The 26,598-nt window shown below is 37.1% G+C and overlaps 1 protein-coding gene across 2 annotated transcripts in view; it reads left to right on the forward strand.

Moving 5' to 3' along the window:
- Nucleotides 1-26,598, forward strand: part of OTUD7A (OTU deubiquitinase 7A) — an 85,354-nt gene that overhangs the window by 28,642 nt on the left and 30,114 nt on the right. For both annotated transcript variants that reach the window (XM_085303299.1, XM_085303300.1), the window contains 3 exons: nt 10,790-10,972; nt 14,503-14,721; nt 25,324-25,425. In XM_085303299.1, the coding sequence (XP_085159425.1) occupies nt 10,790-10,972; nt 14,503-14,721; nt 25,324-25,425 (504 nt within the window). The remainder of the gene's footprint in view (nt 1-10,789; nt 10,973-14,502; nt 14,722-25,323; nt 25,426-26,598) is intronic.

The following is a 26,598-nucleotide window of genomic DNA, read 5'->3' on the forward strand; positions in this document are numbered from 1 at the left end:
TTAACTGTTGCAACCCTACTAAGCTATGCTGCTTAAGCAAAATTGGAAAAAAGCAAAAAGCCTAAATAATAGCATGTAACTTATGCCTTACTACTTGAATGTTATCTGCTTATTAACCGAAAAACATAAAATCTAGTATCAGTAGAGCATTGGCTGCTAAACATGTACCTCATTTTTGTTATTAAAGAATACGTGTTATGACCTGATAAAGCATGTGATTAACTTTGAACAAGCAAGGATTACTCATGCACTGCATGGTATTAAGAGCATTCTCTCTCCTCACGACATAACCAAATTGAATACTCAACTAGGGAAAGACTAGGTTAAAAGAAAAGAAAAAGATGGACTCCTACTCTCTAATCCTGATTTGGGGGGTAAGTTTTTGTTGCAGAAAAATGGGTGAATGCAGATGTCTAAGCACTGTGAAGATGGTTGTAGAACATGAGTGGTGTTAGCCCTACTACCCTTATGAAGGAAGATGCTTCTACCCTCTAAAAATTAGGACACGTGATAGACTTAAAGCAAACTTTTTAATATGAAAGTAAAAGGTTTCTAATGCTTTTCTGCTTTCAGATTTCAGCTTTCAAGCTAATCAGCTCGTTAAAATGCAGAGTGAGTTGGAAATGCTTTTTTAAGAGAAAGAAATCAAAACTTTGTCATAAGGTCACTCTGGAACTTATCTTGGAGAGCTTCCAAATTTATCAACTAAAAATAAAAGCATTATTTAGTTGGATTATTTTTTCAATAATCTGCACAAAAGAATATTTTAATTAAAATCCAAAAAAGTGGTTATATTTGAAAATAATACTTGAGCAAACCATTGGCTGATAGTGTAGGATTTCTGGTTCAGYTTAGGAATAAATTACATAAATCTATTTTGCTATGTATCATGTACATAGTGCACAGATCCATTGTGATAGATACTGTAGTCCACATGCGCCTTGGCCAGGATGCGATCTGTGAAGACATGGCTGCAGGTGCTTTTCTTGTTCTGATAAATTTCCTTTTGTTTGGCTTGACCTTTTCATTATCATGTACCCATTTTAACTCCATTCTCCTTGCTGCAGAATATGGGAGAAATCACAGTGTTTTATTCCAAATTTCTGACTAACCTACTGGCTTGATAGTTTGTCCATCTGATTCCAATCTCATCCCTGGTTTGGTTTTCTTGTTAGTGTACCTCAAGAAGAAGACAGAAGTAGTGAAGGCTGATATCAAAATTTTGGTCTTGGACTTCATTTATTGAATGTTTTATAGGGAAAAGTGTCCAGAGGGAGAGGAGTCTTCTAGGAAGGTGTCCACGGGTAGACATGGAGAAGAAGGGGAGTTGAGAGGGCTGGAAAAGGTGAGGGAATGAGGTGATTTCTGTAATTGCAGTGTAGTCTGTCCTAATGAGGTCACCTTAACCTTTACCTTCCGCCTCCCCCAAAGCTAGATTTGATAAATGAGCAGCTTTCACTAGTTTTCACTAAAGATGTGATGCCAGAAGAGTAGTGTGCCAGGGCAACAATGATCTCTCTGGGGAACCTGCAGGAGTACAGACTTTGTTCACTGCCTCCTTTTCTACTTCCCTTCTGGCCTGGATTTGCACCCTCTGCAGACAGCCCTGGTACTGGAGTGCAGGGTAAGAGACTCACCACTCGCTGCTTTCTTACCCCTTGATATTGCTGGTTCTTCTGTAACGTTGCTCGTTGTAACGTCCCTCCCTAGGGGGAGGTAGGCTTTTTGGATCCCCTTAGAGAAGAGGCCTCGGAAAATTCTAAGCCTCTCAGCTTGGTCCCAGAGGATCAGATCACCAGGAAACACATTTCTAAACACCTCTGACTCCTCATAGTGCCTGAATGGGACAGAGTGAGAGAGAGAGGAAAAAACAACAACAACAACAAAAAAACCCAAAAGCAAAATGAAAGAAAAACCCCAAGCAAGCAAGTCAGTCCTCTTCAGTGGCCAGGAAAATCTGAACCTTATGTAAAGCTTCTGAGGTGAGTTCGTACCTTGCTGTTTATCATCTTATCCGTAGCAATTAAAGCGCACTGTGCACTTGTAACCTTTACCAGTCCAGTTTGAAGGAGTAAGGGAAAAGTGGATAAGGGGCTTTTTAAAACTATACTGCTCTGTGTATGTCTTTGTTTTTCCTTCAGGCTGACATAGCCTCATGTTGTTATTAAAGCAATTATTATGTAGAACAGAAACTTCATACCGTAACTGAGTTTATTTTTGAATTTCCCTTTCATCTAGATGCCTGCTATCTCTGACACTAAAAAATCAGTACTAGCTCTCAGAATGCAGCTTTTGCTCCTTATTCAGTTGCACTCCCCCCCTACACACACACACATTTTTTTTGTTTCTTTCCTCTATACCAGGAACATTTTGGTTTTAAACCAGAGATATTTCAGTCCTGTTGAGTTTTACACTTGCTGACCCACATAGCACATGCAGCTATTCTGGAAATAGTTGTTCAATAAGAGAATTCTTTCTACTGAGTTAGTGAATTAATTTTGTGCCTAAAATTCTATTAAAATTTTATATCATGCAGCAGTATGTGAAATGATTCATAGCATTTGATTTTTAATGTAAATATTAGAATGCTTATTTCTTAAGTCAAAGGCATGCATGAATAAAATATCTTCAATAAACTTTGATAAGATTTGTTCTTATGTGGTAAATTTCAAGTATTTTAGTGCGAGCTGAGATATCCTGTAGTGGAAGAAAAAAACTGTTAAGAAGGAGATTCTAACAGTAAAGCAATACCATGAAGATGTGCTTCTGTGGTTCAGTGTAATATATAACTAACTACTGTGCTACCAAGTATAGCCTTGACAAAGTAGTGTCATCTCACCCATTCATCTTCCCAAGCACTCGTCAAGATTGATGGGGAATTCCAGAAAATCTCAGTGCTGATACCAATCTCAAGAGGCATGGTTACTGGAGAGAGATGATGAGCAACATGGTCATTTCCATACCTCCAAAATCCAAAAATGTCTGATGGTGCCTCTGCTGCTGACTTGCGCAGTAGCAATAGTAAGGCTTGCGCTCATCCTTTTAATATTCTCCTCATTTTCATCTCTTTCCCCTGCAATTCCCTTTTTCACATTACTCCTCAAGGTGCAGCAGGCTGTTACTGCCACAACACCGTCACTGAAGCTGCTTGGGTCTCCTAGACCATCCATCAAATCTAAGGCAATTCTGAAGTGATAGCTAGTGAATCCCAGTTTTCCATCCTACCACATGCTCAGGGAGCTGACAATGATTTCCCCTTGAAAGAATTAAGTCTTTTTAGAGTAGATCAACAGAAAACAAAATTGCTGCCTTTGAAGAAACAACAAAAACAAAAAAGTTATTTCATGCAGGTACTTCAGCCTGTTGAATAGTGAGTATTAGCTGTTAGCTGCTTTGATTTATCATCTGTTCTGGAATGAGGCCACGTATGCTTTACAGCTGCATGCAAGATCCTCTGGTGGGCAAACTAAACTTGAACCTGACCTAAAAACCTACTGGATCATCTGTGTATATGTGGGCAGTTATGTATGCATGATTGCACATGTGACTACCTTATACATTACAGAAATCTTTCTAAATCTAAATTTTCCTAAGGCTTAAATTCTGGCCTTGCAGGGTCAGCAGATAAACTATTCTATGCATCCATTGCTAGAGGTCTTGGGATAGCTGGGACTTTTATTCTGTGTTTTTTGGGGGAAATCTGAGTAAGTCAGGACAGGTAATAAAGGCAGGTTTAATTGGAAGCAATGGCTTCATTTATGGCATACGGTTAAAGAACTGCTTGTACAGCTTGATTGCACCATTAGAACATGGTATGAGGGAATGCTGTGTGTGCCACTGACTAAGGTGAAGAATTCTTTGAGGATCCTAGTGTTAAAATTCTGGAGACTTAAAGCATCACCTCAAATATGCAACTTTTTATTTATTTATTTATTTATTAAGATGGAGACAAACAGGTTTTCTTCTCTGTAGACCTCTGATCACTTTGGGGCATTTGTGGTTCCTGGTAATGCACTTATTTTTAGTTCTGTCAGTTAAAGCTAAAATTAGATGATTTTCAGCTTAGATAAAATGCCTATCTCTGGTGTTAATGACTACAGACAGCTCACCTGTGATTGTCAGAAGCTCGATACATGCTTCTGCATAGAGCATTGCTTGAGCTGACAGTCTTACATCCTGTGCAGCAAAGAATTCCTAAACCTGATGAACCACTATTAAAAGAATTGTGTTAGAATTTTGTTAGGTTTACTGTGAGATAACAAAACAACTTTCACTTTACAGTGGTGGTGTTTTGTCCAGTACAATTGTATTCTTTCAAAATGTCCTTCATTAGTTCCCATAAAAGCTAGTTTTTGATGACTATGCATAATGCAATGTCAGATCACTTTCTTTACATGTGCTACATGAACATAAATATCCTACTACTCCTAGGATACTGGTCCATTTCCAAAGCCATATTAACAGGTCATAGAGCAGGTACCATAAACAATTTTGTAAACTTTCCAAAAACATTGTCTTGAAATATTTTTTTTTCTGTTTTTCAGTAATAGCAGTAATCTTTCTCTCCCAGTTTTGACCAAGTGGTTAGTCAGATTTTACTAATGTGCTCATAAGTCTTCCCATGCAGGCAACAAATTTATCTTGAATTATCTTATTGAGCTATAGTGGACAGTGCATATGATGTGTATTACTAGAGAAGATATGATGCTCTTGTTCCCTGAGCCACCTTTTCTACGTTTTGATTCCAATGTGTTCTACTACCTTTTATTCTAACTGGCTGTCTTTGTTCTCATTCCCACGTTGACTAATTTTTTCTTTCTTATCAAAATAAGAGTGAGGTAAGAGTAAAAAAATGACTGTTGTCTTTTGCATTTGTTGAAATGAGGAGAAAGATATTCAGTCATCAGCTGGTTCTCTCATTCTTCACTTTCCATTATTAGCCTCATCTGATGCTTTCAGACTTCTGATCTGTTACTCTTGCAGCTCCAGCTGTTGCAGGCACATTGATAACTTCTAAAGCTAACTCTTGGCCCTCAAACCCATTCTGCTGTTTCAGTGTCTTGTCCTCTCCTGAGTGTCTCATCAACATTTCTGCAGTGCAGATTCCTACTGTCCAAAAAGGAATTTTCCTCTGTTTAGTCATTTTTATTCTCTGACTATGAGAAACTCAAAGCTTTCATGTAAAACCACTGTATCAGTGCTACTTTGGCAAGATTCAGTTGGTGTAGCTGACATGATGCTGTCAGTGACTTGTCAGCTGATGTGACTGTGTACTGAGATAATATTTTTATGCTCAACTGTGAAATATCTTTTTAAACACAATAGTTTGTCATGAAAAGAAAAAATTTAGCAGTTGGTATACAGTAGGATACATCAAATGAATAGCAGTAAAAAAATTTTTTWAAAGTGGATAGTATAAAAAAGTCTTACGTTCTTTTTTCCTTTGAATTGCAATAAAAGGTCTTTCTTAATTTAGTTGAAACTTTGTAAAATAGAATTACCTGTTGCTTCTCCTTCAGCCTTGTGATGGAGGATATATCAGTATTCCTTCAAAATATTTCTTCAAAAGTTTGTGACTAAGAAGGAGGGAAGGAAGCTGCCTGAATGCTGTGTTCTGGGTCAGGTAGAGCCCTTTGTGGGATGGGAAGAGTCCAGTGCAAGACATGACAAAAAAAGAAAAGATATGATGGAGAAGGGACTTGTAGGAGGAGCAAGGTGTGTGAGATTCCAGAGAAGGACAGGGAACAGGCATGCAAAGTAATCTTAGCAAAAGTCTTATTCTTTCTATTATCTAGGGACCCAGAGGGACTCTGTGCACTTTGCTCCAAACCAGAAGGGTGCTGAAACTTGTTGGACAGGTATCAAGACTGGAAGAAAGGACCTACCCTGTAAGGCGTTGGGGGATAAGTTTGTTTTCATTTATTTATTTATTTATTTTTGTCCTATATGACCCAGCATACTTTGAGATTTTTACTTTTAAAATTTAACCTTGCTTTAGTTTGGAATGTAATAAAATACAACTTCATAAATTCAGAATCTTTTTGGTATGCTAAGTTTAAAGGAAGAGAGATTGGCAGAGTCAGCTGTGTACTCCAGAGTCATAAGCCCCACTGGTTCCTTGAATAACTTACAGCTTTTTCCAGTTTAGCTCGTGAAGTGTTCCCTCTCTCCATGCCACACTGCTAAAAAATCTTGATTGGGTCATTTTTATAACCTTTCTGACTTGTTCTCAGCTTGCCTATTGCTTCTGCAGTCCATTTCTGTGGTCCTAGTCACATCACTTTCTTTGTGTGTGCTTCCTTCCTTGTTTCACAGTGCGTTATATTTTTATATCAGTTCTCATCTCTAACACATAATCTCTGTAGTAAATGCCTCTGATATTTTTGTTTCCTCTCTTCCTTTCTCCTCTCTTTGCGGTCTCCAGTTTCCTCTACTTTCAACTCTGAATTCACTCCCACCATCCTCCCAAGTTGAAGAATTCTCTTCCTCTTTATGAGAAACAGGAAAAACAAAAGACCTGTTGTTGTATTTGCTTGACAAAATAAGAACCAAAAGGAGCGGAAATCCTGGCAAAGGGGACAGGCTTATATATTTCCAGTACAGACTGTGAAGTGGTGGCTGAACATGCTTTTGCTATCCAGTTAGGCTGACTAATATTCTAAAACACTCATGGAGCTGGAAAGGTGCTTGCTATGTTGTCTTACTTGGTTGAATTCTTTTCTTGCATTCTGATGCCAGGAGGCTCCAGGAAATTTGGGGAAAATGAGTCCAATAATCATTTCCTATGTGGGTTCTTTGCAATTACACGCTTTGGTGCTTTTGCTCAGAAGATGAGGCAACTCCAGTGAGATGGAGACTTGAAAAGAAAATCTTTTCTTCTCTGTAAGATATGTTTAGATRTAGCAATTTTACTTTATGTATAGTTTTAAGTTTCTGTTAAAGTTCAGTTGCTGCACTGTGCCATGGAGCGTAACTCAGAGTTGCTGTGCAATTTAGATTTTAAATGTAGCACCCTGTGAGCCTAGTTTCTGAAGGCTGACTGTATTTATTATGATAGAGCTTGTATACAAGATCATTGCCTTTAGCCTAAAACAAAGGACAGGAGGATTTCTGTTACTCTACTGATTTTCTGCTTTCTGTTRCATACATCAAAGCTGTCACACAGCAGTCTCTTAAGGCTCCTGAACTGTGATTTTGTTAGATTTCAAAACTTAAACATGAAAGTATCTTGAACAAGAGACTGTAAGGAATGCCATGGTACGAGAGGAATGCTGTCCGTGTTTCCATTCCCTGCTGTCTGTTACCCTACGGTTGCTGTTGGGAGGGGCATCGTGCTGGATTTGTAGTGTTATACTACAAATATACAAGCTATACATTACTCAGATTATAGTGTTTTCTTTAAACTTTTATCTTCTAGAATTATATTTGTCATGAATGTTACTTTGTTTTAAAGTTTCAATTTACTGCCTTAGTGRTTGAGAAGGAGATTTAAAGAGCATATCATAAGTATATCCTAAAAACAGATGAAAAACAGTCCAATATATGAAAAAATAGTGGTAATAAAAAAGACAAAAACTAGCCCTACTCTAAACACTTGTGATCTTATCAGTTTTAGGAACTTAATTCTTCAATGTGAAGTATAGAAGTAGAACCAGAGCACTGACTGGTTTATAACCATTGAATCTACATGGAATTTTTAGAAAACAAATAACRTTCCTGCTAGTTGCTATTAATTCTCATTTTGCATTTTTTTCAGTACTTCAGAACTTGATGTAGTTCAGTGCAACCCTGTAGATAACAGCTATTTTTGAAAGCATATGTTGAATTTATGCAGTTTCCTCCCTTTTCAGTTAAGATTTTGTTCTTTAAAGAAGTGATTGTAACAATAAAAAGACTTCATCTATATAAAAATACTTTGTATTATTATTAGTTTATTCTTTGTATGAGCAAATGAGTTGTAGTGAACTCAGGTAATGCAGCTTTCCGAAGTACATAAATGATACAACCTTTTATGGTATAATAAATCCTGTATTAATCAATAAAAATTAGATTACTTTTGAATTTCTGGAAAAATGATCAAGGAATGCTGTGAGTGACACATGTAATTAGCGTGTGGCGTTCTTACTATTAAATATTTGTAGTTTGCCTGTTAAAAGCAAATACTTAGAAGATGCTAAGAAATCTGTGCGTTTTAACTTAGCAGGATTGTTTTGAAAATAACATACAAACATCTCAATATTTTGTTATTTTTGAGCTTGATAAGTGCCATTTGTCTAGCTATACTAAGAAGATTTCTTTATCTTCAGATATTAGCCTGTGCTCTGTCATTGCTAGTTATAAGCAGTATGAAGAAGTGGTAGCTTGGAGGTAAATCTTGTTTTGGAGGATTCTGTGTTGGTAGATCTCACAAGCAACTCAGACATGGAACCGCATTGACTGAATCCTCTCAGTGCGTGTTTCGTTACAAAATGCTGTTCTATATTATCTGCCTTCTGAAAGACTTGGAGAATCTCTGTGAGAGTAAGCTCTCTCAGATGAATAAGATAAAGGGACATAAAGTATTTTGCATTTGTATTCTAGCTGCTTTGGGAAAAGAAAGATGAGAAAGTTAAGAAAGTTTCTGAGTCTCTAGTGCTATAACACTAAGGGTCTCTAGCGCTGTAACACTAACATACCTTTCCATTATTGCTGGCATTATTTATTTCTTACACAATTGTACAGATGTGAACTATTACTGCCTCTTSTTATTTTGTGGGATTTAGTGTTTATCTTAAAGTCCCAGTTCTTGGAGTGATTTGTTTGGGATCAAAGCAAGACCAGAGCAARGGAAGTCCTGACTCTGGCTTCTGTCATAAGGTATCTGGATCTGTGGATGAGGCGAGAGCTGTGRATGCTCTTTCCTTCAGCTTTATCGTGATGTTTGATGCTATCTCCCACAATATTCTTATATTCAGGTTAGGACTTTAGGGTCTGAATAGATGGACAACCAGGTGGATAAATAACTATTTGGATGGTTGAGCTCAGAGGGTAATGGTTAATGGATTGCACTCTACCTGGAAGCTGATAACAAGCGGTGTACTTCAGGGGTCTACCCCTCTTTAAAATCCTCATCAGTGAGGCAACAGAGAGCGCCCTCAAGTTTGCAGGTGACACCAAACTGGTGTCAGTAGCCAGTGTGTTCAGRGGCAGGGCTGCCGTTTGAGGGGACCTAGACAGAGCAAGGAGYGGACCAACAAGAACTTGATGAAATTCATAAGGACAAATGCCGAGTCTTGCACCTAGGAAGGAAGAACCCCCTGCAATGATACAGGCTGAGGCTTGAATGCCTAGGGAGCAGCTCTACAGGGAAAGGCTCTGGGAGTCTTGGTAGCCAGGAAGCCGCACAAGAGCCAGCCATATGCCCTGCCAGCAAAGAAATCTAAAAGTACGCTGAGTTGTATCAGTAGGAGCATAGTCCATAGATAGATGGAATTGATTATCACWCTCTACTCAGCACTCTTTAGACCACATCCAGAATACCATGTTGAGTTTTGGTCCCGTCTGTACAAGAAGGACATTGACAAACTAGATTAAGTTCAGCAGAGAGCCACTAAAATAGTTGGAGGCTGGAGTACAGGCCCTGTGAGGAGAGGCTGAGAGAGTGGGACTTGCTCAGCCTGGAGAAGAGAAGGCCTTAGCAGGACCTGACAGCAGCCGCCCAATGCCTGTGAGGAGGTTATCAAGAAGATGGAGTCAGGCTGTTCACAGTGGTGYATGACAGAAGGACAAGGGGCAATGGGCATTAGTTGAAACAAGAAAGATTCAGACTGGATACAAGTCCCATGAGGACACTGGGAACTGCCTGCACAGAGGGGTTATAACATAGGGGTTATTTGGAGTTTTAAAGACTAAACTGAATAAAGCTCTGGGCAACATGGTCTGATCTCGTAGCTGACCCTGCTTCGCGCAGAAGGTTGTACAAGAGCTCTCCTGAGGTCTCTTCCAACCTGTTATCCGATGATTCTAGGATTCTAGTGTCATAGGGTAGACATTAAATACAGCAAATATTCAAGGAGATAGGCTGTCATTGCTGCTGCAGCCACTCTGAATCCATGTGAAGTTGCAGAAGTGTGCAGAAAGGCTGCATGGAGATGTGAGCAGAGCGAGACTTCGGACAAACAAAGGAAGAGAAATAAGAGGGTGATACTTCATGCTCCAAAGTTACTTATTTGGGTTTTTTGGCCTCTATCTATAGAAGGATCTATATTTTCCATTTGTATTTCTAAAGAATTATTTTAGTTGTACTAACTGGATTTCAGACCAGCTCTGTTGTGTCTGCCTGTTCTGTGTCCATACTTCCTGTTGTAGCATATTATACATCTGTTGTGTTTTGGGATGTAAGGTCAGAGGAGTGTTTGTATRGTTAAATTCCGGAAGTACCGTAGAGCTAAGGAGCTATTAACCTTCTTCATCAGATAGCATTTTGGCCCTGATAGAATATCTTAGGAAAGTACACATCTCTGTTAGGGTTTTGTGTAACTGTGTTTACTCATAAAACATAAAACGTGCACAGCATCACTGGTTAGTGTTAATACCCTAATAGCAAATGTCATCAGGTTTGTATGCTGGCTTTTATGTGGGTTAACAGAAATGGCCCAACCCTTTGGCTGCATACARTGAGTTTGTTGTGAGCTGTGTGAAAAGATTAATTTTAGAAGTTTGTATTTTACATGCATATAAAGATGGCTTCTGGATTCCCAGCCTGGTCACGTACAGCCATCAGCAAAACGCCACTCTTGCTGTTTGGCAGGCAAAAACTGGGACCTGACGGCAGCGCTGAGCGACTATGAGCAGCTCCGGCAGGTGCACACCGCCAGCCTGCCGCAGGTGTTCAGCGAGGGCAAGCGCTGCCAGCAGCAGGAAGCCGAGCAGCCCGCCCAGGTGACGAAGGCCGAGCGGCCCTGCCTGCAGAGGCAGGATGACGTTGCTCAAGGTAAGAGCTCTTCCCCGTGGCTTTTGTGGGCAAACCGCTTCCTAGCTAGATTGCCTGTGCTCCCTGGGGAGCTGCAACTTGGTCTCCAGCACCCTGTGGACTGTGCTATTGGGGTGGGCCTCMCAGAGCTGTTGCTAGCCAGGGCCCTACATTTCACATGTTTCACTTGGCATGAGCTTTGCCTCAACTCTGCTTTTTAATGTGTGATAGAAGTGTGAAAATACGTTATCCTGGGGCAGTCCTGTGGTACTCAGAGAAGCAGTTATTTAGAGGGTGTCACAGACCATGTATGTTYGGAGTTTTTTATCCTTTGTAAGACCAAACAACAACACACCCGTATACTAAGTGTTAAGGGTGCATGAAATGTCCAAATGACTCTCATCTTTAAAATTTGATTTTTTTTATGGTTCTGCAGAAGAGCCCCCTCCCCGCCTCATCCCAGTCAAATTTATTTTCCAAGAATTGAAATCTGAAGAGGAAAAATGAATCGGCTACCTCTAGCAGTTGATTTCCAGTAGGTGATGATAAGCATTAGGATTTACTTTTTTCTATTCAGACCAGTGTCTCCCTCAGACTACTGGAATACATTTCTTTTTTATTTTATTTTAGCAAGGAAGTGTAGCTGGCACTAGAACAAATCCACAGGCTTGACAACCTCTCACCTCGAGAGGTAATAGCACTGGCTTGGTGATTTCAGCAGTGTGTTCTGTGCAGTCTTTAGAAGGAGAGGAAAGACTTCCTTCTTCCTGCTGGCTCTCCTCTCCTGCTAAACTGGAAGTGGCATCTTAGATCTTAAGAGTGTCAGTGAAGCTTTTCTTTTAAATTGGTGACTTATATCAGTAGGAAAAGAACTGTGGTGCTTCTCATGACTTGACCTAAAAGCACTCAATTAATAGGGATAAAAGGAGGAAGAGTAGCACAATATAGTTAATAAAACTGTATTCCTTCATCCTCATTATAATATGGCCTAAAAATCCATGTTATTAAACTATGAATAGTAATATTCGATGAATATAAATTTTAAGCAGCTATAATATATTTATTTGGGGTTTAAAAATATAAACAGTAGTACAGGCCAGAAATTAAACCTCCTGTGGGCATCTGAGGAAATGCTGTAGCGGTGGTTTCTGCATCAATGTGAAATGATATCCCCTAATAGCAGTGTGGACCTTGAACAAGTGATGAAGGAAATGTGCTGGCAGAAGGACAGCACACAGGCTCAACGAGCAGACTCTTTTAAGTCACCCGTGAGGACTTCAGAGTAATATAAGAGTCCTTTAATTACACAACTTGATGTTGTACAAAGCACGCAGAAGAGAGAAAAGGCTTGCGTCACACAGTTTATAAACCACTTCTGTTGTTACTTTTACATTACGCTTCATCCGAAAATTAGACTGGTAAAAGCCTGTCTTACAGAAACTTAACAAATTTAATGCAAGCAAAACAACTTTTTTTTCCCCTCTGTGAATTGTCATGAGTTTATGCATATCAGCTAACAAAGCAGACATTCACCGAAGGCATAACTAATAACTCCATGCATAACTAATAGAAGATGTGTTCTTAAAAAGAGTTACTGCTCACTGTTGCTGATTTATGTGATTACAAAATCTTACGCTTTTACTTGATAGGTATGTTGGAAAATATTCTGCATATTCTATGAAGACTAATCTACAGGTTACAGTTAATCATAGAATGTCATAAAATAAGAACTGAATATGAGAATTAGCAATTCAAATCAAAATATGATCTCATCAAGACCAACTTTTCTTTCAGCTATTGCAGATAAACATGTGGGAAATGTTACAATTGGTTTGTGTTAAAGAGAAGTTCTTCCTAAAGTCAAGTGATCAGTATTTGACCAGCTTTCTGAAATGTAATTAATTCGGTGTCCTTAAAAATGGTGTTACATTGTCTGTACATTTTTATTGATATAAACAGAGCTTATCCATTTGACGTAACCAAACCCCTGGTGTCTATGGTATTTTATGAGTTTCATAGTTTACTTATGTTCCAAGTTTAAAAATACCTCTGTCAATTTTAACTGAATAATTTGTGATTAAAGTACTTGGAGAGTACTAATCTACTACGTGAGTTTGTTTTCTGTCATCCATTTGCTGATTCATTTTATTCTGATATTTATTTCATTTCTTTACCCAAGAATTCCAGACTGTTCAGTATCTTTCCTACAGAGGTACACTTCCTGCTAATTTTTCTGTTTATCTATTATTTCTGGACTTATTCTTTTGGAAACCAGAACTGAGGACCTGAAGTAAAAAAGAATGACACGATATTATTAGTAATATTTTCTCCTATTTTTTAACTTTCTAATGCTTATTTTGCTTTAATGACCTACTTGACCATTCAACAGACATCTTTTTTTTTTTTTTTTTTTTWCTGTGGTGTGTAAATCAATGTCCAGATCTGTTCTAACACTTAAAGTATTCATAAATAATTCATATTATAGCCTTTAGTATGATTTTCATGAGAGTTTCAATACAGACATCTTGGAGTATAATACATTAGCTCCACAGTTTATTTTTTGCAAAATAGTAGATTCCCTTAAAGCAGACTTGTTAATGTCACTATTCTTCTTGAACTGGGTATTGTTCTTTGGATTAGGATTTTTAAAATGCATGTGCACAAAAAATGAGTCTGTCTGAAATTAAATTAACATTAAGGTTGCTTTTAGGGAAAATTGTTCTGAGGTTAAAGTAGTGTGGCATGTTTGGTGTGAAGGAATTGTAAAATGCTGAATTTTTGAATAATAATTTTGAATAATAAGTCAATGAAATTTTAGTGTTTGAAGCAGTTGTTATCATCTCTCTGCCAGTAAGAGTTTCTTCCAATGCATTTTTGGAAACATAAGATAGCTTTATAAATACAATTTTATAGAAATACTTTTCTTTCACATGTCTTTAATTGTTTATCTGTTTTGCTAGAAGCAGAGTGAAGTTCCTCTAAATTGCCATAGGAATCCATGGTAAAAACTAAACAATCATTTACCTTAGGAAAGTACCCACAAAAAAGGTAATAAACAAAGAGAGGAATAAATTCTTAAGTGACAGGAATGGGGATTCACCAGGCTGGAGGTATGGGGTGGTGGAATAACACTAAATAATAATATAATACAATAGCAAGTAATATATGTAATTAATAATATATCCATGGTATGTAAATATATTTTACATATAATGTGTATTATATTGTATATAATATACAAGTTATATAATGTATAGTATGTAATATATGATGCGTAATATCTATAACTGCCTATAATATATTGTATAAAAAAAATATAAAAAAAAAAAAAAAAAAAAAAAAAAAAAAAAAAAAAGGAAAGAAAAGAAAAAGGAGTGACAAAGTTTGGTGTCAGGTATGAGCAATACTCTTCTCAGGTTCTTTTCAGATGCACCACTTGTCTCCATTTCCCTGTTACTAAGTGGAAGAACTCTTTGACTTCAAGTGTTGACTGGCCTTTGACTGGCCTTTGATGTAGTCTATTATAGTCTGTGTCTCTGATTTTTCTACAGAAAAACGACTTTCCAGAGGTATCTCTCATGCCAGCTCTGCCATAGTTTCTCTTGCTCGATCACATGTAGCAAATGAATGCAGCAATGAACAGTTTCCTTTGGAGATGCCAGTCTACACATTCCAGCTACCTGATCTTAGTGTGTACAGTGAAGATTTCAGAAGCTTCATTGAACGTGACTTAATTGAGCAGGCAACAATGGTTGCTTTGGAGCAAGCAGGTGAGTAAATACTTCAGATGTCAGCAGCTGGGCAGTGTGACATTTGATTTGACATTTTTAATCACGCTTCACTTCTGGAGTTTGTGCACTGTGCATGGGAAAATAAATGCCAGAGGGTAAAAGCGAATACACTCTTTGCAGAATGACATATAGCCTGATGCTCTATTTCTTTTAAAACTTTATAGCAAAAACTGACACATTTACTTAGTAAAACAAAGAAAATGATGGGGGAAAGAAAGTGGTACAGATGGGGAAGGCATGCAGTAGAAAAAAGACTTGAGTCTATATGGACAGGGTGTTGATCTGAAAAGAGAAAAGCATGTACTATTTAGCGTTATTAATAGATTAGGATTTTCTCCATATTTGATTTTCTSCATTTATGAAATGCTCACTTCTGCTACAAAGTGCTTTGAGACCTATCAACTATGTAACATCTAAAAATTTTACTTYTATTGGTTAGGGGCCAGGAATATTTACCATAAAATTTCATATTCAACACAATACATATTTTTAAAGAAAAGATTAAGCAGAATACAGTGCAAACTTGTGGGGGGTTTTTTATAAATGACAGTCCAAGAGGTTGCAGGCCTTATACATACTTGCTCATGAGGCAATTCAGATTTTTCCTGTTCTTTCTTTATCTCAGGTATTCCTTACTAGGTTACAACCACAGACGTCTCATATGTTTAGATCTTCTTGTTAATTAGGTGTACTAACTGTATTTGAAGGAAGCAAAGAGCAATTTTCTAAGGATGTTTGTTGTTTTGGTGCTTATCTTGAATGTTCGGGAGAATCTTGGTTCAACACCCATCTCGTGCATGTACATGGAGTTTTTGGCTGCTGCGCTTTTCAGGGAAAGGCTTAAGTACTGTTAGGCATTGTCCAGGCACTGGCACTGTGAGAGTTAAAGGATCCTGATAAGTATCACAAACAGGTCTTTTCTGACAGGTTTAATGGCACCTCCTATATAGTCACAGGAGCTGCTAGTGCATCGTGCTCTGGGTACAAATTGGCAGATGAAGAGGGCAGGCTTGCTCTGGGAGAAAACATGAATAGGGCATTTTTGTACTATGAGTTCTCCTGTCGTGATTGCTGAAGCTAGTGCAACAGCGAATGCACCTTAGTGCAGTTTCAGATTATCCTAATTTGGTACTGGAGGTTGCAGCTCTAGGATAGACAAGGCAGACAAGCTTGCAGACCTTTTCAGATGCTGCATGGGCACACGAGTTTATCTGTAATATATATGCAAGAGCATTTTGCTCTGCATTTCCTAACTGTGTTGTAGAAAGAACCTAAGAGTATTTGTGTTTTATAGTTGTCCTTACTTTCTAGCAGCAAAGATCTGTATTTTTTGGAAGAGGGACTGTGTTTATGTCCTGACTTTACAGTTGTATGTTTAAAAACCTACTAAAGACAAAAAATACAAGCTATATTTGTACATATCTGTACACACACAGATATTTGTTATGCTTATTTAAATTTGTTATAAAATATGAGCAGCACTTTTCAATGAAATAAGTCTCTTGTGCACAAATGTTTGTTGCAGTATTTGCACTGTAATCATACTTATTACTATAAATGGCAGAACATGTCATAGCACCTATCCGTCTGCTCCCTCAGCCGCCAGCAGGCATGACAAAGCCTGTGTTCAGGTAGTTTTTCATGGATGTTGTCCACGGTAGAAGAATGTATTAGCCAAGTGAGAATCATCCATGTCTATGTAGACTTCCATCAAATTAAAGCTTTATTTGTTTAAGATTGGACTTATCCCCCAAAATGCTTTAAGGGAAAATAATTGACAATTACACACACACACACACAAAAATCACATCTCATAATATGTGCATCTTTTTTGTTTTTCTATAATTCCTGCAAAACTTTGTCAGCTGAGCTGTTTACCACCAGAAGTTTAAAGGACATTTTCTCATGTACAGTTAGTTCATGTGATACTTTCTCCTTTCTTCCCTCTGAATATCGTATCACCTTTGATCTGCTTGTAACTTACTTTAAAAGTGCGATAGCAATTGTGACACATCCTGAAAAAATTTCTTGGGAAGTCATTTGTTAACAAAATCATGTAACACTGTATTATAACATGCATATCGAGCAAAATCTCTTAGACGAATCACTAAGCCTTTTTGAACTTGCACTAGGAGCATTCTCACTTCCTGACACATCATATAGTATATGTATTCTTTCTGTGCAATGTCCTGAAGGGACTTCGGGTTCTTGATCCATTGCTTTCCACTGGGTGGGCTAGTGCCCTTAGATTTCTGTCTTATTCTTACTGCTTCAATGGCTGAGCTCCTTGTGAAGCAATTCATACACAGCACACTTAAGAAAAAGCTCATCTTCTGTTTCTGAAGCCTTTTATACTTCCATGTCCCAAGCATGAAAGAYACAAAGTAATGCAAGTTGGGACACTTCTTTCTGTAGGATCAGGTCTATGTCTAATTCCTTTCAATCATTTGTGTAGCTGTGTAGTGCTATTTAATTATATAATTGAATTGTTCTTATGAGGAAATTAGATTGCAATGACTAAGAAAGGAAACTTCTTCAAATTTTGTTGCAGCCTGAGAAAATAATTTTTGTAGATTTTTTGTGTATTGATTATTACTTTTCTGATAAGAAACTGAAAACTTTTAAAGTAATACTTCATTATTGCCACGAAAAGAGGAAAAATAATTTTAATTCATATTTATTAATAATTTAGATTAAACCATTAAATTAAACTAAAAAATAGTCATCCTTGAAAGATACGGAGAAATGTATTTAATATCATCTGTGCTTTATGAAACAAGTTTCTTAGTGAACCATTAAATGAACACACCTGTATTTTGAAATTTTAGTGTGTGCATTGACATATTGATTCGTATTTTAAGCTGATGTAATCAATACTTAATAAATTAATCTAAACTTGAAAAAATGAAGCTTACAGAGAAGAAAACACAGATCTAGAGGCTGGAGGCAGTGATGGAGGTGTACAAGATGCTCTTGGGATGGAAGGGCAGATGCATTTGCCCCCAAAATAAACCTCATTTGCAAAGGTGTGGTAAGACTAGAATCCCAGTGTGGGTGCATCTTGCATGCTAGGAAATAGAAGAATAGCTTACAAGTATGGAATATGGAACAAAAGGAGATAGAAAGGATGGGGTTCGTGCTCTGTCTCGAGCCAGCATTAAGTGCTAGCTTGCCTCAAAACATTAGACTCTAAACTGCAGCTGTTTATGATTTGCTTCATAAGCAACTCAGTCATTTAATTCAGAAAAGATGTGGGAGGAAATGGGGATCAGCAGTCTCATCTCCCATTCATGACTCCACAGTCACTGCAAGATGCAGAAGAGTGTTTACTACATTACACTGCAACAAAAAGTCATTTCACTGCAAACCTACAGCTTGCAAGTATTTTCAGTTTCCTCATTATATAGATCTTATAGAACCCTTGTGTCCAACTCTGGTAATAAAAAGGAGCTGTAAAGCCAGATTTCTTGACTACCTTTACATAATCCAGCAGTGACCTTTGCTGTTTTCTGTTATTGACTACATTGGCTTGTGTAATGCTGTAGTTTCATCCAAAGTTTCATTCTCAGAATTCCGTGCAGAGTTATACTGTGTCTTTTCTAACTGCTGAAGTGTTGCTTGTTGTTGATTAGGATGTGCAGTTCCAGGGTCTAGGTAGGACCTGAGCTAATCTGGTGTCACACTGTGTAGCTGTCATGTATTGTCACATGCTCTTTTTTTTTTTTTTTTTTTTTTTTTTTTTTTTTTGACTTTAAGTAATGTATTTGAAAAGCAGGAGATACTTGGAAAATAGCATCACACAGTAAATACTTAAAAAATCAAGCATGATTCGGATGGCTTTTTTCTGAAAAAAGCTAATGGCAAAAAGTAAAGCAGAGAATGCTACCAAGCACCTATGAAGAGTGAAAACTCTCACTCTCCTTTCAAGAAATTGCATCTAATTTTTCTAGGAACCAGCTAACACAAGCAGGGCAGGGAAAAAGCAGGAGATGACTATTTCCCCTGAGAGCTCAACCAAATACACCTAATTCCATAAGACCCTGTTAAAATATCATTGTTTCCCTAGGTGCTGTAGTGAACTTGCAGCCCTTACAGCCAGTTACATAGAAGTACAGACTAGAGGATCACAGTGGTTTTCTAACCTTAAAATTGGGAAATACAAGAATTTAGAGCTTACATCATCTTCTAAATCATCCAGAGCTGACTGGCTTTGAACTTGAAATAGAGTTGCTGAAACTACTGAAATTTTTCTGCTTCTGAGTATTCCTCTCTGAGGTCTCTCTGCAAATTAGAATAAATCATTTATTATTTTCTTCACRTTAATTAAGGCAATAACTTGACTCATGCTGCAAAAGTCCCCCTGTTGTATCTCTTATTATGAAAATATTATGAAAGTGGAAAAATCAGTAACTGCTTCAGTCCTGACACTGGTTAGCACACTTGGTGAAGACTCTCAGTCCTCCCATTATTTGCCTTGAGAAGGTAGCAAGAATGTTTCATCTCCAGATTCTCCTGAATCCTGAAAAGGGGTTTGAGAATTTGAAGATCTAGTGCTTTTGATGACAGATATTTTTTTAGCCTATGCAGACTTAGTTTACTTATGTAAACTTTCCATTCAAATAAACTGGAACTTCTTGGGAAACAAGTTTTCATTTCAATTAAGTTAAACAGATCAGACAGTGAATTTTAAGAAAATCATTTAAGATTTCATGTAAGCTGACCTTTTGACTGTCTCTGTGTAAGACATACAAATATTCAATTTCTTTTATTCCCTGCGTATCATAGGCATATTGTCTGAAATGAGGAATTAATATGAAGTCATTTAGCTATGTGCATCTTACTGTCGCTTACCAACAGAGGGTCCCATTTGACTGTGCTTTTATTGCTGACATCAAAATTAATAGATACGGTGCATTCTCTGCCCCAAAAGACCTAAAAATCTATTTAAAAAAAAGAACAACAAAAGAAACAAAAAWCCCAGGATTGTAGCTTCTGTAGCTGAGGTTGGGCATGTTTAGAGGAAAAGAGAGAAGTGTGTGTTTGAATTTTGGTTTAGAGGCATGAATTCAAGAGAAAGAAAAAGAACTGGTTAGGTAAGAGAAGGAGGAACTTCTTTAGGAAAAGAGCAACTTACTACTAGACTGGGAAAGCAAAATTATCATTAATAGGCTGCAGCACATGTTCTCTAAAGTGCCCATGTGAGCTGGATGTCTATAAAACCTGTTAAGATTTTTATACGCTCTTAACTTTCTTAGCCACTTGTTCTTATTACATCTCTGTGTGAAAGGATGTTTGGGTAATATCTTACCTGTGCATAAATTCAGAGCAAAGTTCTTGCCACACATAGTAATGCTACATCAGCTATTAAAGGAAAGACCTGAATAAGGCAGCGCTCTTTACTCGCTCTGCGTGACTGGAATGCCTCCTTCACTATACGTATCATTACTTTTTGAATATTGCACTTAAGTAGAAGCTGTTTGTTAGGCATTAGGATTCATCATGCCCTTATAAAATGATTTTGAATTTTTGTGCATCTCAGCTGTTCATTATTGCCTGAATCGGAACAAGGTGGGCTTACAAGTATTGTGCAGATGGATCTTTGAATCCTCTTACAGTCCTTAGTGTTGGTTCTTCGGTGGAAGATGGCTCAGAGAGTGATAATATTAATCGAGAGCTGTGTGAAGGGAATGCTGTAACTCTAAATATTATGTTGCAGCAAGTGGATTTTTATGTTCCCCTACATGCACTCAATGTGTAGTCTGACGGAGAGGGAGAGATTATGAAAACAAGGAAGATCTTTTTTGCTTTCTACAGGATCACCACTTGGCTGGATTTGAGTCACTAATGAAGCAAAAAACTGCTGCAACAAAGAACTCAACATAGATGGCAACGTGGCTACAATCAGTGGTCTCGCGTAGTGTTTTAACATATGTCTTAGGTTATGAAAGAAAAAATGAACAAAATTGGTAAGACTCAAAACTCAGTATCGGTTGTCTGCAGTCAGTTCGGCCAAGTCATATGTATCTGTGCCATCTTATTTTATAACCTTTCTCCTTTGATTTTCATTCTGGTCAGTAGCTTCTGTGACAGCGCTGATGTTGCTTATGCAGCAGGCCAGAAGGGAAGCATTAATTCGATTTTTCATTTTTACTTATTTCTTCGTGCGTGACTCAATATTGCATTTCAAGGACATAAGTAAATGATGAATAGCCTTGAAGATGTTACTGGGAAGCTGATTTCATCCACCCAGACCAAAGCAGAGAGAACCCTTTTGGAAAGTCTTTTATTTGAAGGACAGAAAGTGTATTGGTAGATGCTTTATTTATTTTGAAAAGTTACCTGTCCCTGAATGATTAATATATAAGCATGTAAAAAAGCAGTTCTTGTATTTTTCTTCATGTCAATACCTGTAAGCAAACATTTATGGTATGAAGGGACTAAATCCAAAAATAAACCTTTTTAGCTAGTCATGTAAGAAACAAAGAGAAAATCTCCATATCTTATAAACTGGTCAAGTAGCTCTGCTGAAACCTGGATTCAAGGCTCCTGCATGCATTACAAATTATCTGACTTAATCTGAATGGGCTGAGTAATCCTCTGTTGGTTTAACTGGGCAGTACTGTACAGACATCTAGACTGCACAGTAGTTAGCTGAGCAGTTACTGCTTTTGTATTACAATGAAAAGTTGTTGGATGTTTAGGGTAAACCATGGCTTTTGAGAATAAATGAGGTACTTAGCATTAGACTTGCTTTGGAAGTTGAAAACGTTATTTTATAACTTGCTTATTTGGGGAAGGTGAGAGAGATGGATTTGTGGATTTTCTGCTTGAGAAATGAAAGAAAGCGTTTTTAGCCTAGTATCTTAAGGAAACTGTTTATGTCACCAAGTTGCTCTTAGGATGTCATTGTACCGCTGCACAGGGAACTACTTGTTTTTCTTAGTAAGATGTCTGCTCCAGCAGTGCTTTTGAAGAGTAGGCCTAAGACRGGTTTACCTTGCTGCATGAGATGGATTACTTTGAATAGAGGAGTGAGGAGGAGCATCAGAAAACAATCACGGTCAATTTGAGGTAAAGTTGTAAAAGCTGTGACAAGACACTTCACACATTTTCCCTTGATTTGTGTTTGATTTTTTCCTGAAAGTGGATTCTGGGTTTGTTTGTTTGTTTTGTTTAGGATTCTGCCTTATTTTTCTTACTGGCAGCTTTGCCCATCAGAAGTTGACCATTTGTCTTTGACACAATGATATGCAATCTAGCTTTGCAGTGAAACCTTAGCGACATTGAGTTGCCCAGAGCTTGAGAGGGCTCATCTTTTGCAGGACCTGTTTTTCCCCTGTCAAGAAAGAGAATTATTAAGTCACTGTTCATTAAGTCCTTGCAAGCTTTTGGTTGTTAATTCTGCAAAGAAACGAGGCTGCCTTGTTTATTATTAGATTAAATTAGGGAAAAATAGTAATGTGTGCTGGAGAAAAGGAGGAARAGGTGAAAGATTTATGCAGAGGTTCTATAGAAGTTCTTCAGCATTATATAAGATAATGTTTGCTTTTAATTAGTTTGGCCTTTATATGTACGAACAAGCTTGCAAACATTTGGGAAATGAATACTCTATAATGGACATTAGGCTGGAAGGCAGCACTGTATGAGCATTTTTATGAGATAGTCGTAAACCATGATAAATTCTGTTGCCTATTTTTATCTTTTTGCTTGTGCTGTAAAGGGAGTTTTGCATAGAGGACATCATGTTGAATGCATTCTCATCTTATACAGCGTATCTGTGTGGAAAGCATCAAGGGCTGACACTGAAAGCCAAACCTGGCCTTTATTAGTATTTGAAATTCATTTTCTGCTCTCTGCTGCCTTCATTTTGAGTTATTCAGGTCATGTAACTATCTGCAATCCTCTTTGGCATTTCTCCTGGTAAGTCATGAAGCAAGAAGTGATATACCTGTGGCTTGAAATAAAGTATGCGGGCTTATGAAAATATCATTTAAACCTTTCTAGTGTCTATTCCCAATACACCAACATGATTAATATTATCGGGCAAAGGTCATGTTTTTAATTACACAGCAAAGAAATGTTTCTTATTTCCTTTTCATCAAATACTGATTTTTTTTCAACCTAACAGTTATTCAGGACCAACTTACATTCATGCTTATGGTTGCAGAGGGTTTATAAAAGGGCAGCTTTTGATGTTTGCATCATCTTCTGGGGGTTGACAGATACTGTATTGTAAAATGGTGATAAGCAGAAGTGTAAGAAAGCACATTTCTCTGTTTTTCCAAGCTTGAAATACTTTTCCTGAGATTCACTCTGCTTTCTTTGTATATTTTCTCCTCCCTTTCCTTCCTTTACCCTTTCTCCATATGCACACACACATATATCATTCTATATCAGAATGATTCTTGTTCTCTACACATAAGAAGTGGGGAGTCAATATATGCTTTAGGTTATGATATAGTGATATACACTATGTAATTCAGGACTAGTACAACATGGGAATACAAAAGTAATTGATAATGTAGCTGATCAATTCTCATAGTGATTTTACTGTAAAAGAACAGATTCATTTCTTGAAATATTGAGATAATGTTTTTTAAGATTAAATGTAGTTAGTGAGAAAGTAAGGAACAAAATTAAGTATGGAGACTAATGGGGAGAGRAAGAGGGAGAAGTGGGTCTGGTTTGTCCAAAAATTTCTGTCTGTCTGGTCTTCTCAGACAGACAGAAATGGGCCTGAAATGCAACTGTTTTCATGCTGCACCTCATTTAAGCTGCACTTTCCTCTTGATTCCCAAAGGAATTTCCAAAACTGCTACATTGGAAGAATGAAAATGCAGTACTACTATGTTATAATCTAGTGCATTTCTGCTAATTATGAGTAAGCCATAAGCTTCTTGAAGTTAACCAAGCTCATAGACATGTTTGGCATAATCTACTTGAAATCAGATCACTTTCATAGGAACCTTCTCAGCTATTCAAAATGTTCATAAACATCAGACTTTGAGATTTATTTTCAACAGTTGCTATTTAATCTGCAAAGCATGTCACTCAGTATACTCTAATTGCTAAGATTTTTCTGTTTTGGGTTTTGTAATATTACTTTATGTGTCACCTTGGTTTAACTTGTTACTGAATATGATATCACCAAAATACTCTGCAGAAGACAGATGGTAAGTTGCTATTTCACAGCCCACAGACACACGAGTTGCTAAAAGTGGTAACTTGTTATTTCAAATTTATCTTTCCCAAAGGCTGTCTAATAACACTTTAAATTAAGCTTCTTTAATGCATATGAAATTTAGAATTTAATAAGACTAGTCTGAGATTTTAGACATTTACAAACTAGCTGCTGAAATCATATGAGGATTACCTAGTGTGCTTAGTAATTGATCTGCAATGCATTTTTTACTTTTATAATGCAGTAACTCTCAGCCCATACTGACTAAATGAAATTTAATGACATAGTTTTTGTTCAGTACTGTATCCTGAAGCAAGTAAAAAAGGGGCACATGTTAAAGTATCTTCAGACTATTTTTTTGCACAGTGTATATTACCTACTGTTACAAACAAACCAGTATGTTTTTTAATGAAAAAATATTAATGGAGAAAAGTTTTCTTGTTGCATTAAATTTAATGTTTCTATTTTGGGGGTTTAATCATAAGCCATATATCAATATTATTTCTTCTCAGCTTGCAAATAAAGGAATCGGGAACAAAAAATTCTGAAAAAGTGTGCAAACACAAAGAAATTGTTTGAATCACTGCAATCTTTCTATTGCTTTATTCACTGTATCAATTGCACATTACTTAAAGCCTTTCAGAAACTCTTGGTAAATACAYGAGCTGTACTGATCATTGTTAATCATCTGCTTCTGCTTATCCACAAAGGTGTTATATTAGTCACTTTCTCTTTCTTTGTATTAAGAATTTTCACATAATCATTGAACCAAAACTTAACATTCCACCAAGCTACCACACAGCAATCGATGAGCCAGRAATGATGTACTTCTAGTTTTGTTTTTGACGTTGATACTCCTCATGGCTTCATTTGCTTCGCTCAGATGCCTCTGAACATTTGCACTCTTGTCAGTCTGTTTCGTAATCCATCTCTGTTGTATAATCTGTGAAATGTACTTCATAGAGCAAGGACGAATAAGCGGATCTCTTAAGTGGTGTACTCAACAGGATAGCTATGTGCTCTCCTAAACCTTGGGGTCATGGGGTCTCATCTTCAGTTCTTCTCTGGTGGTGTAGCTGTAGAKTTCAGTAGCCCTGATCATGGCTTACCCTATGGTAAGTGGGAAAAGAGTCAGTGCTAGAAGTGATCCACCCAGTAGATGCAAATTGATTAAAGGTGCTCTTATCCAAAACATATTTAAAGAACAGTTATGGTTTACCTACCTCTTATTTCTAGTCCTTTTCAGTTTCTACTTCTGGCATTACATTTAAGCTTATTTGACAGAAAGGATTTTTAGTTAACCTTCAACATTATTCATCATCACTATATATATGCCTATACTCTGTCTTCATCCTGTTTTAGCATCCACTCAGCCGTTTTAATGGATGCTTTCCTTTCAGGACGACTGAATTGGTGGTCCACAGTGTGTACAAGTTGCAAACGTCTTCTTCCCTTGGCTACGACAGGTGATGGAAACTGCCTGTTGCATGCTGCCTCTTTAGGTAAGGGAAAATCTGCACAAGAAATCTTTTACAAAAAATATTTATTCTTTGCTATCTCTATAAAAAGCTCAAAAACATGAAGTACAAAGATTTTCATTAAAAGACTGATTCTAGAGCAGCGTATTGTTCAGCTTTCACTTGCAGAAGTATTTGCTGTAGGCATGTTTGAGGAATGAAGCTGCAAGTTTTATCAAGTTGATATCAGAAGTATAACTGGAACACTATCATAAAGCTTTTCTATACTGAGCCCAATCTAACAGTTCTGGTACAGGTGAAACCCTAGGTGCTTCTGCAAGAATGTCTATATTGTGGATGAGAAATTACATTCATTCTCCTCTGGCTTTTATTAAACAGTTTTCCTACGATCTTCAAGAATACAATATGTGTTTGTTATCTCTGTTGATTCCTTGGAAAGGTTAATTTTGTGGGAGAGAATTTGAGGTGATTAAAAATAAATTTGAATTCATTAATTATAATACAAAACCTTTGAAAGCTTTCTTCAAATGCTATGAAATAAATAAAAATCTGTAATAACTATTGCACGTCATAATTATTTTGAGGAAATTCTTTTTTGTTGTTATTGATGCTAAAATCTTGCACCAGTAAAACTCCCAAAGGTGAATTTTTAAAAACATCGCGATTTTTAATCATTAGAAGAGGCTGTTTTATTTTTTGGAAGAAGTAACAGCAAGAACAGATTTTATTGTTTCCAAGGGCCGTTTTATCTATGCCCACTCTATTTTCAGCTTCAAGGAAGTGTATGTTATTTACAGCAGATGCTTGAAGTATTTTGACTTGAAAAGTTTGAAATAAACATTAAATGCCAGCAGCTGACAATATAGTAATTGAAACATGACTGCCTATAGGCACATATCTTGGTGAGAGCTCTGCTCTCTTTTATCATGAGGTACTGCTTTCAAGTACATGAAGACATTTTATTATCTTAAAAAGATCTTGAAAGCCTGTGGCTGCTTGTATTTTTAGACTTCTAATCATCATGAATGCTCATCTCTTTACTAGGATATAGAAGCCAAAAACAATTTAACATCATACTGTGTAAGAGTAGAGTCTTATGGGTGTCTGTATCATCATTTGCGATACACAAAAATGCCTATAGTTGTCATTTGCGTTATAGTATCCACAAGCTCTGTTGGTAACTCAAGCTAAAATCAA

This window comes from Rhea americana, unplaced genomic scaffold, assembly GCF_003343005.1.
Source record: "Rhea americana isolate MKP2758 unplaced genomic scaffold, rheAme1 scaffold_2, whole genome shotgun sequence".
Taxonomy (NCBI): Eukaryota; Metazoa; Chordata; class Aves; order Rheiformes; family Rheidae; genus Rhea; species Rhea americana.